The sequence below is a fragment of the Gallus gallus genome, chromosome 1, assembly GCF_016699485.2.
Source record: "Gallus gallus isolate bGalGal1 chromosome 1, bGalGal1.mat.broiler.GRCg7b, whole genome shotgun sequence".
In the NCBI taxonomy this organism is placed as follows: domain Eukaryota; kingdom Metazoa; phylum Chordata; class Aves; order Galliformes; family Phasianidae; genus Gallus; species Gallus gallus.
In genome coordinates this window covers 115,619,567-115,634,780 of record NC_052532.1, presented here as the reverse complement: position 1 = coordinate 115,634,780, position 15,214 = coordinate 115,619,567, and the positions used below count along the sequence as shown (strand labels likewise).

Genomic DNA, 15,214 nt, shown 5'->3' with positions numbered 1-15,214 from the left:
AAAAAAAAAACTGTTGTAAAGGATACCACGCATTATCTAAACAGAGGCATCTGAATTTATCAGTTGCATGAGATCTAACATACAGGGAATTATATTTACATAGAGGAAAAAAGCTCAAAATGTCAGAAAGAAAGAAATCATTTGAAAGTTGCTCTAAGAACCTCCTTGGGGAGAGAACAATCTGTTTTTATTCCCACCTCTGGAATAGTTTTAAGCTATGTTGTGAAACAGAAATGCTGCTCTAAGCCAGGCGTCCAAGGAAGTGTCCACAGCTATCAGAAGACAGCATCTGTGTCCTGAGGAAAGGTGCTGTCTTACATTTTCAGCATAAAAGAGAAAGGAGAAATGAAAGCATAATCTTCTGTAAATGAATGTGACTGAGCAACGACTGGCAATACTCAGAAACCCAGCCTCACTGGAGGACTTTCACAACTGGATGTCACAAACAAACAAAGCTAATGCATCTTCTGATCACTGGGAAAATATATTATACTTCAGTAAGAGAAAGAGTCAAAGAAAAAATATAGACTTCATTAACAATGCTTGCACCTCTTTCAAGCATTCATGAAGAAAAATAACAGGGGAAGTATGCAATGTAACCTTGATTTATGCAACTGGAAAGAAATGGGTAGTAAAGAGCTCATGAGTTATTAATCACATCTATCAATGGTAGGATTAATTGCCTGGTGAGAGAAATCCTAGTGGACCCCATTTGCTGAGTATTCCTCTCAGAGGCAATTGAAAATTTGTGAATTCAGGTTATTCTTCATCTGCCTACAGAAAATTAGTGGTTTGAAGAAATGGACAAAGTGGGTGAATGAACTGCCTACCTGTATTCCTCACTAGAGTGCCACTGCTTACTTACGATGCTTCACATTCCAAAGATCTAGTTCCACTTTTTTGGTGCCAAAATAAATATCAAAAGAAGCCACAGCACATTTAGAAATACATCACTTTCTGGCTACTGGCAACTATACAGAAATAACTTAGTCGAGGAGGCCAGTCAGGTCTGTAGGAACACTACAGCTGCTTAATACAGCAGCTTTGAGATCTGGCATGTCATTGCTTCTCCAGTGGCTCACAGCCCATTGTGCTTCCAGTGCAAGTCAGAAAAGCAGAGGAAAGGCAAATAGCTCAGCCTGGAGACATTCCTGTTGGAGTCCATCTAAGAGCTGGGAAATTAACGAGAGAACAAGAAAGAAGTCTCCCTCTTACAGAAGCGTGTTAAAGGAATTGAGTCAATGAAACTATTAGGAAACATTAATCTTTTAAATCTCTAGAAGAACATAAAGGTATTTTAATTATTTGCAAAAAGTTTTGAGATTGTCATGTAACAAAATCATGCAGTCCTTATAATGCTAGTAAGGTACATCCACATTTGTAATCTATGTCATATACTGCCATAGATGGACACAAAAAGTCTGTCTTGATTGTTATGGAAATATATCCACTCTTGAAGGAATTTCAGAATGCTCCTTTGGGCATTTTTGTAAGTGCTTGTGGTTTTATTTTATGTAGCAATACTGTCTTCAACAGCAAGATTCCTTCATGTCTACTGGATCCACCAAGAAGTGGGGGCATCACAGTATTCAGTGTGATGTAAAGCTAAGCATGAGTCTGAAGGCCTAATGCTCAAATAAAACAGTTTCACCAATTGAAACTATTCTCCAAAATGTTCAGATTTTAGCAAATATAAATTATTTACCAGTTAAGTTTTAGGTATCAATTATTTACAGCCGTCATATTGCAACTACAAAAGCACCAACATCTCAAAATTCTACTAGATAAATAATTAATATCTAACAAGGGGTCCTTGGAATTGAAAAAAATAAACCACCACAAAATAAAATAAAAGCATTCAAAAGTGTGTCACAGCGAGGTTAGTTTATAATTTGGATAATACATTTCAGAAGAATTCAAAATAGGCAGCAGAACTTTTAAAACTGTCCAAAACCAAACCTCAAATTTTCAATTTCAAAGAGCCTTCGTCAAGTCAAGATGGAAATGTCTGGAGACCAGAAATTGCAGCTGAAAACCAAATGGAGGTCAGAATTTTATAAACAGCTCAAACAAGATGAGGAAAAATAAAAACAAGAAGCAAAAGGGAGAAGGGCTTTTTTAAAAGTAGGCAAGTGTGGAGAGTGGAAGAAAAAGCAGAATGACAATGAAGTGTTTTGAATATCTTAGTATTCCTTCTTGTCGGTACTTAATGCAACTTTCCCAATAGCTGCTGAGAAGCGGACGCATATGCTGACTGTAACTATAAAATAATAAAAGCCACAGCAGGGAGAGCTAAATCCTCATTGTCAAAATCCATCAGAAGTGTATGCAACAAAATTTCTGTCAATATGAAAAGATGACTGTTTATGTAGCACTGCTTGCCTTCTAGCCATGTACCTTCCCATGAGGAAGTATCACATCTAGCTCAGCACCAGGAAGGAGAGGCACTCCAGTGACAAGACCTGAGGTATTCACAACAGAAATGAAACAGTCCAGTCACCTTAAGGCTGGACTGAGGACTAGGAAATCACAACATGATTTGCAATACATCCAGCCCCGTCTCCAGCAACAGATTCACCAAGTCTTCATGCTACGGTAATAAAATGTTTACCTAGAGATTACTGTTAGAAGTAATGTGAAGAACACGCTTTAATGCACCAGAAGCAGGGTGATACAAGGAATATGATCACAGTTCGTTGACTACCTTTCTAACAGCCAAGAAGTTTTGAACAGACTCATAGGAGAAAGACTAGAAAAGACAAATCTAAAGGGACCAAACCGTTTTTTAAAGATAGGTAAGTACATGAATGGCTCCTGACTGATCCTGTCTGAATGGTTTATTTTTGTGACAGGAATCAGTTTCCTGTATAAGATCAGTCACCTTGGTGTGACAATCTATCAGGACAAAAAGCAACAACCTGTTCCCTTTTAAGCTTCTGCCTCGTTATTTTAAGTACAAGTTATTTATAGCAGTCTGCAAAGATGTCTGCAAAGAGACAAAAGTCATGATTTTGTCATGATCAATGAAAATCGCAGCAGTGAGACTTCCACATTGCCCTGAAGAAGCAGACCTCTTCATCCCTGCTGCTTTTAGACCTGAATCATCCATAAAAGCAGAGCCTGCTTGTGGTGGCATCCAGCTAGGAACTAAGCCTCTAATAGCAGAAATGTGCAAACTACAGACTACAGTCCAGCTTATGGCTCTTGTTGGATTGGCAAACCCCAGAGTCGGTATTTTCGAAGTACAATTCTCTGTTATCTCTGAATGTGTTAGCCCTCATCACTAGTTATTATATTAAATAAGGTTAATACTAAAATTTAAGGCACACACCCCCCAAAGGAATTTTTTAGAACATTCAGTTATGTAACTCAAGGTAACATTAATGTTCATATACCCATTTTTTAATCAAAAACTAGGCTGCTGTAAGAGTCATCCTGCTTTCCAAGTGAGCAACATGTTTTTAGTGGAGACAGAAGAGCATCCTGATTTTTCTTCTTTTTCCATGAATCACTTACCTGCTGCTGTTTGAAACAGCAACGTCCCTGAAAACTAAGCTATCTTATTATTTCTACTGTATCAATTACCCAATACTTCTAAACTACGCAAGTCCTAAAAATGCTAAGTATGATGGCTTATTTTAAAATACTGATTCTCCTCCAAATTAGAAAGTACTTGGGCTTTATGTATGACCTATTAGCCTGGAGTTCGTTTCCAACAAAATCTGACTGCTGTTTGTTGAAGAAGGGCTTTGTTTACTAGTTTTCTGTCCCAAACCCTTTCCTCATCCTTTATGCCTCATCAATCCTCTACATTCTCCCAAGTCCTCCTGAAAAAGGTGAGTTCTTAACTGTTCCTCTTTATTTCTCAGTCTCCTGTTTGTTAACTTCACAGAGCATTTAAGTAACAGATGGAAAGAAGCTTCAAACAATGCCTCAGCTTTAATTACACCTGGACAAGCCAAATTCGACTTCACTGCAGGTAGTAATGGACTACCCATAGGGTAAGGGAAGTCAGAATTTTCAAGAAGAGGTGGGCTTGGGCGGGGTCTGTCAGACATCATGCCAGCTTTTTTTCAGGCAGGATAAAACATTTCTCTATGTCTTCTCACTGCTACTGATTTCTTACAGAAAACAGCAAGATTTAGCAATTTGATCTACAGCTTGACATGGCCTGAAGATTTTGTAGTCTGATTTAGAGAGGGCGCAATGCTACTGGAAACAGAAGGGCATGAGAAAATAATGGTGGATTAGAAGTAGCTTTTATAGCAAATTTCAACTTTAATGGAAAAAAAAACCTGTGTGAAACAAACTACTAGTTATATTAATTACTTCTGCCCCTGGAGACTTACTGAGAAAGGTCTACCTGAAAGTAAAAACTGATATTTATGGACAAGAGGCTCTTCTCTTTTCCTGGCTGAAGCGCATTATACAGAAATACAGACCTAATCTGCTGGGGACTAGCTGATGCAAGTCCAGAAGGAAGCACAAGGCAGATTTACATCTTCCTCCTATTCTAGGTGACAGAATAGCTTATTTCAGGTTTCTATACGCCAAAATCAACTCAAGTTGTTCTGCAAGTCCAGGCTATGCTCTTTGTGAACAAGTCCCAACCACAGTCTTATAGAGATGATGGTGTGATGGAGGTACTATAATTGATTACTAGCATCAAAGGAAGACTTCTGCATGGAGAGAAGATCTATAGCACTGCCAACTCTTGCAGTTATTTCCTTGACATTCCTAAGGTAAATGATTACTGCATTACACCCTCAACATAAACAAGACAAAAGTATCTAGCTCTAGCAGAAACAAGAAAAAGGAGCATGAAAATGCCACTATACTATACCATAAAAGCTGAAGACAGGAGAAGGCAAACAAAATGTGCTTTCTGTAGCTCTAGTAATTTTTATCTTACATTCTGGTTTTGGAAGTTCTTGGTTGCAACTATTAATCCATCAATGTCAAGATCTACCAGTTTTTTATGCTGATGGCATACGGCTCCGGTGTACCGTAGTACTGGGACTGCAGTGTTGTGATGCTGCAAGAAACCATTTGGGGTTGTTTTTTTGTTTTTTTTTTTTTGATTAATGAAGGCAACTTCAATTAAACTTCAAATTAGAAGGAGCGTTAAATGATATTCGGTACTGAAAGGCTGAAGAAACAGCAAAAAATAAAACCAAAGAAATAGACAGAAAAATGGATCCATGTTTTAGTTACTGTGAGAACGCTCATTTTCTCTGAAGTAAATGCAGCTTTATAACTTATTTTATCCCTAAAAATGCTACAGGGTGAATTCTATCTAGACAAATAGCAGCTATTACACAGATTATTTATTTCAAATGAATTGAGGTCTTCTCAGAACTTCACATATCCTTTCTGAGAAATGCACGTCTTTCCAAGAACCTCCCTCTGCCTTTTCCAAACTAGAGTGCAGAAACCAGCACACCCGTTGTTCACGTAGCTGCAAAGACTTGTATGAAGCTCATTACTATCATGGAAATAAAGGAAACGGTGGAACAGAAGGAAACGTTATGAAACACAGCTAGCAGAGCTTGTTGGAGGTGACACCATAGTCACAAGGGTATTAAGTGACCCATGCATTTGTTTGCAGCTCATCATTTTGAAGGTTCAGTGCTGACTCATCACTGCACTGAACATCGGAATGAGTTAATAATGACGCTATTTCAGCTTCATCATCTCTCTTACAGAGGGAAAACCATGAATGGCTTAGGCAGACTTAATAGAATGAACTTAATTTAAAAGACATTCTAACTGCAGGATTTTATTAGCTTTCCCTCTTCCCATTTGTATCTTTAGTGTGCAGATGATCACTGCTGCAGCTGAATGTAACCCACCGATTCTCTTCTTCCAGATCTGCAAGAATTCTCTCCAGTTCACCTCTTTCTTCACTCTCCAGAGAAATCAAGATCTGGGCAGGGCTTCGGGGCTGGCTCAGGGGGGATTCCTGGTTCAGACTTTGGCAGTAGTGCTGGATTAACAAGTGTTCATCATCGCTGGAAAACAAAGGAGGATAAACCAGGCTGCTCTTAGACAGGAATTCACTGAACTCTTTGTAACAAAAAGCAAAGCAATATACCTCAAAACAAAATCCACTCAACTGTTCAATTTAGTCTATGGCAATTTTCCTCTTCTGTAGAACCGACCTCTCTCTCCCTCTGCTTCTCACATATTTAAAGCACAGTTTGGCTACTGCTGACAATCACAGCTTTCCTCTTTTGCCTAAGTGAAATTTGAAACCTGCTCGAGAAAAAATCTTATCCTGCTTGATCTATGTTCCACAAAGGTTATTCAAGAAAAGGAGAGGCATCTCTTTTTATACCAACTCTTCTTATTTAATAAAGGCATCCAAATACTTACCTGTTTTACCCTATAAACTTGTAAATGGAGTGAAATAAAAGAAATATTGACTTAAAACAAAATTATGCTGTTTCTCAGCGAGGACTTGCATTTTTTTTTTCTTTTGGAATTACAAGTGATACACACTTTCAGAATATAAACATATTCTATTTATTGTAAGTGAACAATTTATTTCATTGCCCCTGAAACTATCAGGCAATTGAAACAGAGGAGTCTCTGGGAGAAAAAAGCAAACTGAGTTCTGAAGACCTTAACTATCTCAGAAGATTAAATGGATGTGTTTTTCAGGCTCTAAGGAATGGCATCCAGGCCCTCAGCTATGCAGCTAACACCAGCAGTAGCTGTAAGAAGCCATGAAAGGTAGAAACACCTCCAGCCAATCAGAGAAAAAAACTACAAAGCTGTTGTGAATCTTGCTTTTATGGTAATACTTATAACAAACTATTTCAGTCTAGCTTTATTTTTTTCCTGTTACCTCTGTAATCTAGAATTTAACTGACACTTGAAATAGCTGTTATTGCTCAAAATTCAGAATATTTCTTGTTGCATTTTATTACTGAAAACGTTAATGATGCCATTTTATAGACTGCAGGAGTGTTAAAGCAATGCACAGCACATTACTATTAGTTCATAAACGAGAAATACTAAATTTTTCACAGGCATAATTTCTTCTTTTTAAACAAAATTTTAAAGGCTTGCCTATTCCTGAATTTGTAAGCAGCTTAAGCAAATTAACAGTGAAAAATATTGCAGCATAATGCCATTTCCCAAGACATTGTCTTGTGTGATCTTTAACCTGTGTGCGTTTATATATATAATTGTGATGACAACGCACATTGAAATATTTTGTATCTGCACATACAGGCATTTTCTCTTTCTCTCTCCCCAACAACATCTCTGTATTTATGGTATTCTAACTGCAATTTTAAGCCAAACCTCATGGAAACATCAGCAAATAATATCTATAGGGCATCAAACAAAACTCAGTTACACTTGTAAATTTATGGTGAGCTTTGATTTTACTGCAATTTAAATCTGGCTCTTATTTCTTCTAAAACACAGAATATTTTTCTAACTTTTACAGTACAAACTAAGTAATGAACTGGCTGGATAGTCAATGGTTATGTTATTAACTTAATCACATTGATACAGCTAAAGAATGAACCGATCAGTGAGACGAAACTGTAATAAAAACAATACAGTTTATGCATGATTTTATGACTAGGGACATTGAAATATTTTAATGAGAACAACAGGAAAATATGTAGTGATATATTGACAACAATCCAAAAGTGACATCCAGTTTGGGAAACAAAGTTCTCATTAATCGATTGAAACTACCCTGACATTGTGTATGTGTTCGTTTTCATGTGTCAGTTTAACTTTCTGCTCTGGGAACCATGTATTTGGTTGTACATACAATTTCCTTTCAAAGTTAGTTGGCAGCAATCCTACCAAGCCAAAAGAGAAAGCATTTCAAAACACAAAACCAAACTATTTTATTACTATCTGTGAACATTTCACTGGATCACAAACATCCTTACAAGTGATTTGGAATCTGAATTTATGAATGAATATTGGCAGTACAGCACTTTAAAGGAAGTCTTACTCAACTTCATTAAGAAGATTCTGTCTGAATTTTCAGAGAAAATCCTCAGGCTGTGCTAAGCATGAGATTAGTGTAGAAAAACAGATTTTTTAAAAAATATGTGAATGATTTGGAATCTGTGGTATGACTTCTACACAGTCAATTAACTAAGACCTAATTTTCAAGCACCACAGTGACTTCTGCACTTCTGTGTTCAAACATACTACTCACAGTTCGTTTTCTGGTTCTATGCCACTTAATTCAGAGAACAAATAAAATCAAGAAAACCATGACATATCACGTTTGAAAACCACCAAAAGGTCTCAGTATGACGTCACATTGAACCATTCTTTAAAATTTTCAGACTACATTCCTTTAATTTTGTAAGTTTTTACATTTAAATTAGTAAAATCAGTGCTTGTTAACGATATGTATAACTTAAAGTTTACTACTTCTCACATGTTATGGTGAGGATGATTCCCTCATGGCTTATACCTGTAATGTATTTCTCCTATTTACAGGCCAAATTTTTCTGCACAGCCCCAGCAGACTTTTGACTGACATTCTGCCCTTACAGTAATTTAACAAGATTAACTGCAGTTCAGATAAAAGGGATACTTTTTTATCTTTTTCCTTAGAACATCCTTAGATGATGTACATTTTTTTTCCCAAGTAATTTGGGAAGTATTTACTGAATATTTTTTTGAGAAAATCAGTTATTTTATTTTGAAAGCATTAATCATCCGTTGCACAAATTCAGTATTAAAGCCATAAATCCAGATACTACTATACAAACTGAAAGAACAAGAGTTCACCATGAAATGGAACTGGGTGTGGTGCAGAGTACTACAGAATTTCATTACAAGTTATTAACCTTCACAAGAAAACTCACATCAAAAATATTAAAACAACCTACTTACATGCTCTCATTAGGTGAAATACTGTCATTTAGGTAAGAACCATTGCTGTTCTCCATTTCTGCTAGCCTATGGAAAAATAAACAGACTCAGTAAAATAAATTATATTTCCCATAAACCTTGTTTGCTTTAACATTCCTGGAAGAGTTAAAGAGCGTGATGTTTTTGATGACTTAGAGAATTTGAAACCCAGATGAATTTACACTCTGTTGATTATCAAAAGGTTCTGCAATAAGCTATCATGAATAACTGCTTTTTCATTATGATGACCTGGCTAAATTCTCTTTTCATCTCTTCAAATTTCCAACTCTTTTTCCGAGATTTTATTCATCTCACGACTAATTAATCCCACAGGAACAGAATGGCCTTACAGTGCCAGGGGACTACACAGATTGTTTCATACCTGGCAATGCCATCATCAGAACTGAAATGATTAGTCATTTCTCATTGGTTTTCAAAAGCTAGTCCCTCCTAAACATACTGCGTAATTCCAAGAATTATCATGTTATCATATTATCAAATGATTTTGGGGGACAGAATGAGGAGGTTGCAATAACATTCATTATCTCAAACCTTGCAAATTTGCTTCCTCAGTGGAGAAGCATGTTATTTTTCCTATCTGGGCAATTAACCCACTACGCTGTTCTTAAGAGCTGTATGAAAGTGGAGAAGAGAACTGTAGCAGTAATATACCAATGATTTTTATCCTCCAAACCAAGGAAAGATCCTGTTTGTGGTAATCCATGTGGTGAATTACTTAACATTAAAAAAGCATTTGAGATTGTTGTAAAGTTTGGAGACTTCTGCTCTTCTGAACTGTATGATTACACTGGAGTAATTAAACCCTGTGCAAACTGAGTGCACAGCTTAATGAAGACCCCCCCAGGGAACCTAGCGGCCATTTCTAAGCACACACACGCACTGGCATGCAAGTTAGTGGAAGGCTGGTTAGTAGCAAAAATGGGTTATACCCTGCATTCCAGAGCCTGGAGAAGAAATCCCCAGACCCTATGTTTCTGTAAGACCCACTCAGGCAGCACACAGCCTTTGGAATTTTTTAAATGATTGTTTAGAGAAAGATCTGCCTAACGTCCAGCTGGTCTCATACCTGCTAGCATAATGTTCAATGCGTGAATGAGTATCATCGTGTGAAAGCTGAGGGGACGAGGCAGGCCTATAAGGCAGAAAACACTGATTAATCACAAACAATACCCCCTTAAAAGTAAAAACACACTTAGCTACGTCTACGCCCTCACACCTCTATGCCTTACGCTTACACTGTGTTTGACAAACAGCACGTTGTAACTGTGACCACACACGGCGGGCACCTCCTCAAGCCGGCACGCAGTGTTTTGTGGTACCACACACAGCACTTTCACCGTTTGGCAATCCATCTGTTGCAAAGACTCCTCCTCACACAAACCCCCAAAAAATCATTTTCCAGAGGATTTGTAGATGAGCCCTTGCTCCCATTTTCCTCTCATGCCTGCCTCTTCCATCTGAAATTGTGCCTGGCCTGTTCTTAAGGCCCTGCTGTCAGGCGCTGCTGGGTTCCCTTCCTCTGCCTCCCCATTGCCCACAGCAAGTCCCTAACCCAGCAGTGGCCCGTTCCACCTAGAAAAGCCTGCAAGTGCTACTCCACCAGCAGCCAGAAACATTAAATGGCTGAAACGAGCATTTAATAACAGACTGCTGAACATGATGAGTCTTGTCCAGTCTTGATCCTGGAGTATATCTTGGTCAGGACAATGTCACCTCTGCACTTCAGAAGCAGATGTGCTTGCAGGAACCACTCTTACTGCCACGTGGGATTTTGCCTATCTACATGTAGCAGGAGGTACCCAAACAACAAAACATGATGCAGCTTTCCAGAACATACAGTAATCCCTTATTTTAGCTGAATCTGAATTTCCATCTCATACAACTCCTTTTAGGACTCCTGATCAATGATGTGTCTTCCCTTCATGTTAAGTTGTTGGACACTGTGGGTTGGGCTGGTTCTGCCCAACTGGCAGTACACTACATCTCAAATGCAGACAAAATCTGTTTTGTATTTACTGGTTATAAACCAGAACTAATAATATCATGGTGCTTAATGCTTCTGTGCTAGGAGCTTGATCATCCTGCAGGAAATCTGCTCAGAGATCATTATACTTTACTGGTCATTTTCCTGTTTCATAAACAGTCTGCAAAACGCTTTAGAAATATTAGGATCTTTCAGAATTCATAGAACGATATGCACCATACAAAACAGCCAATGCTGCGAAGAATGAGAAGGCTTTTCTCTTTAAGACATTACGGGCCAAGTACTGTGAACTTAATTTTGTCTGAAATGAGCTTTGGCCTCCAAATGTAATTTTTACCACTACATATTCAAATAACACCAGAGAAAGCCAGCGGATAAATACTCAGTTCAGCATTTCTTGGTACAGCAGAGATTGATGCAGATGGACAACCACTTGACTGCAACTTTGCATAGTATTTTGTGCAAGAACTTAAATGCTGACGGGGAGAGAGGGGGAAACGATACAATTTATCTAGATCACCTGGACTACCAAGCAAAATAGTAACTGTTTTCTGACAAACTGATGCTATCCTCATTTTTTGTTTGACAGGCAGTACACGTCCAGCTGACCTAAACCGGAACTAGCAATGAACGAAGAGGTCTTGTTTTCAATGCGTACACAAATGCTGCCGCAAGTACTGTTCATAGATTAGGAAACTTGTATTAAAAGGAGCTTCAGTTTTGAACTGGATCATTCTCCTGGTCCCTTTTACTCCATGATTCCACACATCTGTACCAGTACAAGGGAGATGGCTGCACTTGGCTGGGACCAAACGGGCAGCAGAAGAACAGAAGTGATATGCCTGTCTTTTGGCAGCAGTACAAGGTAAAACCTTAGCTTGACTGCGTAACTGTATACTTGCTGCTTCAAAGCTAAGCTTTACATTCAGAAGTGAACAGTGTGCAATATGCATTTTTTTTTTAAGACAGCTCAGTGTTGTGTAACGTGTTGGAGTTTCTTATGCCTCTCTGCCAACTTTGTAGGCATGGGAGAAGTCTACATTTCCAAGTTTGCCTCTGCTTCAGAACATACTGCAATGGAGATCTACCCCACTCAGATTTTGAAAAGTTTGCTTATTAAAGCAAACCTGTTGGGAAGCACTACAGTTTTCATGTTAAATTTAGCAGCTCAGAGGTACACTGTCGCCAGTACCTGAGCCAGCCTGGGAATAGCTGATAGCTGTGCTGCACTGCAGGCTGTTGCAGACACACTTTTAGACGACCATCTGTGCAAGTGCTCACTGGCCTTACCTTCTGAGCACATGTAATCAGCTCATGTAATCAGTCTGAACATTCAGTGAGAAGGTCGAGAAACACAGCCAATATTTAACCAAGATAGTCATTCCTTTTACAGGGGCTCCACATCTGTATTTCTCAAGCCGGCGTCTGCAGCAATAGACTGAGGAATTCCATTCACGTCAAGTGGTAATCGAGCGGTAAACACCTCATCCTGCAATTCCCTGCACTTGTGGAAACCTGACCAACAGGAGGAGGGCATTTTTTTTGTGCTATCCAGCACTGCAGTTAATGGCTCTTGAAAGTGCAGAATCAAGTAAATTGTTTTTGTGCCACTAACAGTCCACAGACGAAGTTAGAAGACATAAATTCTCATAGAAAGCTGTAAGCTGCCCCTTTAATGCCTGCCAAGCAGAATACATGTGCAAAATACTGGATAATAAGTAACCTAAATCACTTGTAGCAAGACATATATATGTATGTACGTATTTATAAATGAATTCAGATATCATAACACATGTTGATGCCAGAATAGCCATAGCGCTTTTGAATTTGGTCAGGGTATGCTTTTCTGCAGTAGTCTGAAGACAACCAAAAAAACTGGTGTGAGAATACCAAAAAAAGACAGTGAAAACCAGAGTAGGAGGTTTGCCTGCCAAAGCTGCAATGAACCCTGTAACTGAAAAAAATAGCTTTAAAGCTGGCTAGTTCAGTAACTTATGCTGTGACCCTGGTGGTCTAGCACTAAAGAAAGGAACAAAGCTAGCAGAACAGACAGCAACTCTTTTCAGCCAATACTTTTTTTTTTTTTTCCTTTTTAATTTCCTGTTCTCTTGTCAGACCAGAAGAAAGGACTGTTTTCAGGAAGACATCTGAGTTGGTCTGATCAAAGGTGCTAGGTCTCTCTCCATCCAAATCCTGTCTCTATGTATTTACCGAGCTTTCTTCAATATTACATGCACATTAAGCTCCCTGTAGTATTCAGCACTAAATCTTAGGTGTGATGTTATCAGCGTAGGCATACGTGAAGTTATTACTGTAAGTGAACTAGTGGCAGTGTGCCTTACAAATAAGCACGTTATGGCAGCTTAATTTCGTGTTATGTCAGACACAGCAGAGGCATTCCGTATTATCCAAGCATTCTTTAAATGGTTACTTTTAACTTTTCAATTGTTCTAAAGGGTAAGGAATCTACAGACAGAGTTTCATATACAATATGCTGCGATCACCCCATATGCATTATAAATGCAAATGCACCCTTTAAGGTTCAAAGCCAGTCTATTTCAGTCTGGATTCAGCCTTCTGGAAGTTTTGTGGGTGGATCCTTAACCATATGTGGTTTGCAGAAATATACATTTCTTGCTTACACAAAGTAAAGTTCCTAGAGGACGAGCACTGCATTTGACTTCCCAATGGTCTGTGCTCCAAATGAAAACTATACATCAATATTCCAATGTATTCATTTCACTCTTGTTTATTCTACCAAAAATTCAATGAAGGTGCAAGCCATATACATTTCACCATATGGAAATATATAAAATTCTATTTATTAGTCTCGTTATCAGTAAGTGAATTAAAAATAAACCTTATTTAACATTGTTCTGAAATCATCCATGTAACACTAGTAGCAGCAAATGCCACAACGGTAAAGATATATCTTTAGTTTACGATAAGAGTGTTACTACAACAGTAAGACGATGCATGTGCAAGAATGATGCAAGAACAAAAATCCAGTCCACAACTGAAAAACCCTGCTTCTTTTAACTCCTAAAAAAATATACAGTAAACATTTTCCCATTTCAATCTGCCTTCACAAATTGCGTGTAAAAAAGCTGTAGTAAAATGTCCAGTGAGTTTTGGGTTAATTGGGGCATGTGAGTGTGCAGGTGTGCATCGTTGTGCATTAAATCAGATTATAGCTTTGTCTACAAAACAGCATCATTCCTGAAATTGAATTAAATCCGTTCAATTCAAATCTTTCAAAAAGCATTTTGTATACATGTAGAGGGATTGACACATTCAGAAAGACAGGCTTTTAAATGACAAACTCATAAGCATTAGTAAGACTGTACCAAAATCCCTGTTAATTCCATGAAAATACATACTCCAGGAAGAGTATACAGAACACATTTCATGATTGCTGGAAGTTCCTGGATTTATCCCATTCTCTTCATCTGGGATCAAAGCATTCCTTTAGAGAGTGTACCAAAGAAAATTATCATAGAGAAAGAAGGAAATGAACTTATGCAAAACTAAACAAAGAAACAAACAAAAAAGTGAGGGAACGCAGCAGCAGTAGCAGCAGCAGCACACTTCAGCAAAAGTACTCACGCAGAATCTACTGGCCAGAAGTTGATCAGAGTAACAGGACTGCAAGACAAAAAATGAGGAGGTGAAGAGAGGCAGAAGAAACTCAGCAGCAAAATAATTACAGAAAGATTAAAAAAAAAATCACAACAACTGAAAAACAGAAATCCAATAGACCAACATGAATGACCATGGAGAGCAAAGAACCAAAAAGAGAAAAAAAAAATCTAAAATTAAAAAAAGAGAAAGAGAGCAAGGACAAGCTGTGTGCAATTGCCATTATGCTTAAGTGATTAAATTTACAAATCACAAAAAAAAAAACAACAAAGGGGAATGGGTTACTCATCAGTTTCTCCATGTATATTATTACTCTTTTTTTTCCCCCACAACTGACTTAAAAGTCGTTTAATAAGACTAAATTTATAGAGTGAGAAAAGAAGAAACCAGTTGAAAAGCTTGCAAACATAGCATACTAATTAAAAAAACACAGAAAAATATCTATTTGGAAGGAAATAAAAATTTAATGGAGAGATCATTAGTTTCCAAAGTGCCGTATCAAAACTAAATGTTTATAAGGCTGTCAGAAAGCATTTTTTGTTTTATTGACTGAAGTGGAAGTTCCCGTAAGGACAGGTATGTAAACATATAATAGGAATGGCAATTGGAACTCCAGCTTGTGTTTTCCTGCCAGCCGTGGTTAACAAAAAATGAAAGAAAGAATGAGGC

General features: G+C 37.9%; 1 protein-coding gene across 37 annotated transcripts in view; it reads right to left on the bottom strand.

Annotated features, from left to right (window-relative positions):
* DMD (dystrophin) overlaps positions 1-15,214 on the bottom strand; it is a 1,163,614-nt gene that overhangs the window by 22,531 nt on the left and 1,125,869 nt on the right. For 25 of the 37 annotated variants that reach the window (XR_006934806.1, XR_006934864.1, XR_006934881.1 and 22 more), the window contains 4 exons: positions 14,513-14,551; positions 9,989-10,054; positions 8,884-8,949; positions 5,853-6,011 (listed from right to left, as the gene is read on the bottom strand). Coding sequence is in view for 34 of the 37 variants with exons in the window: in XM_046919009.1 (XP_046774965.1) it covers positions 5,853-6,011; positions 8,884-8,949; positions 9,989-10,054; positions 14,513-14,551 (330 nt within the window). In the remaining 3 variants the exon portion in view is untranslated. The remainder of the gene's footprint in view (positions 1-5,852; positions 6,012-8,883; positions 8,950-9,988; positions 10,055-14,512; positions 14,552-15,214) is intronic. The other 12 variants (XM_046919415.1, XM_046919117.1, XM_046919069.1 and 9 more) reach the window with 3 other exon arrangements.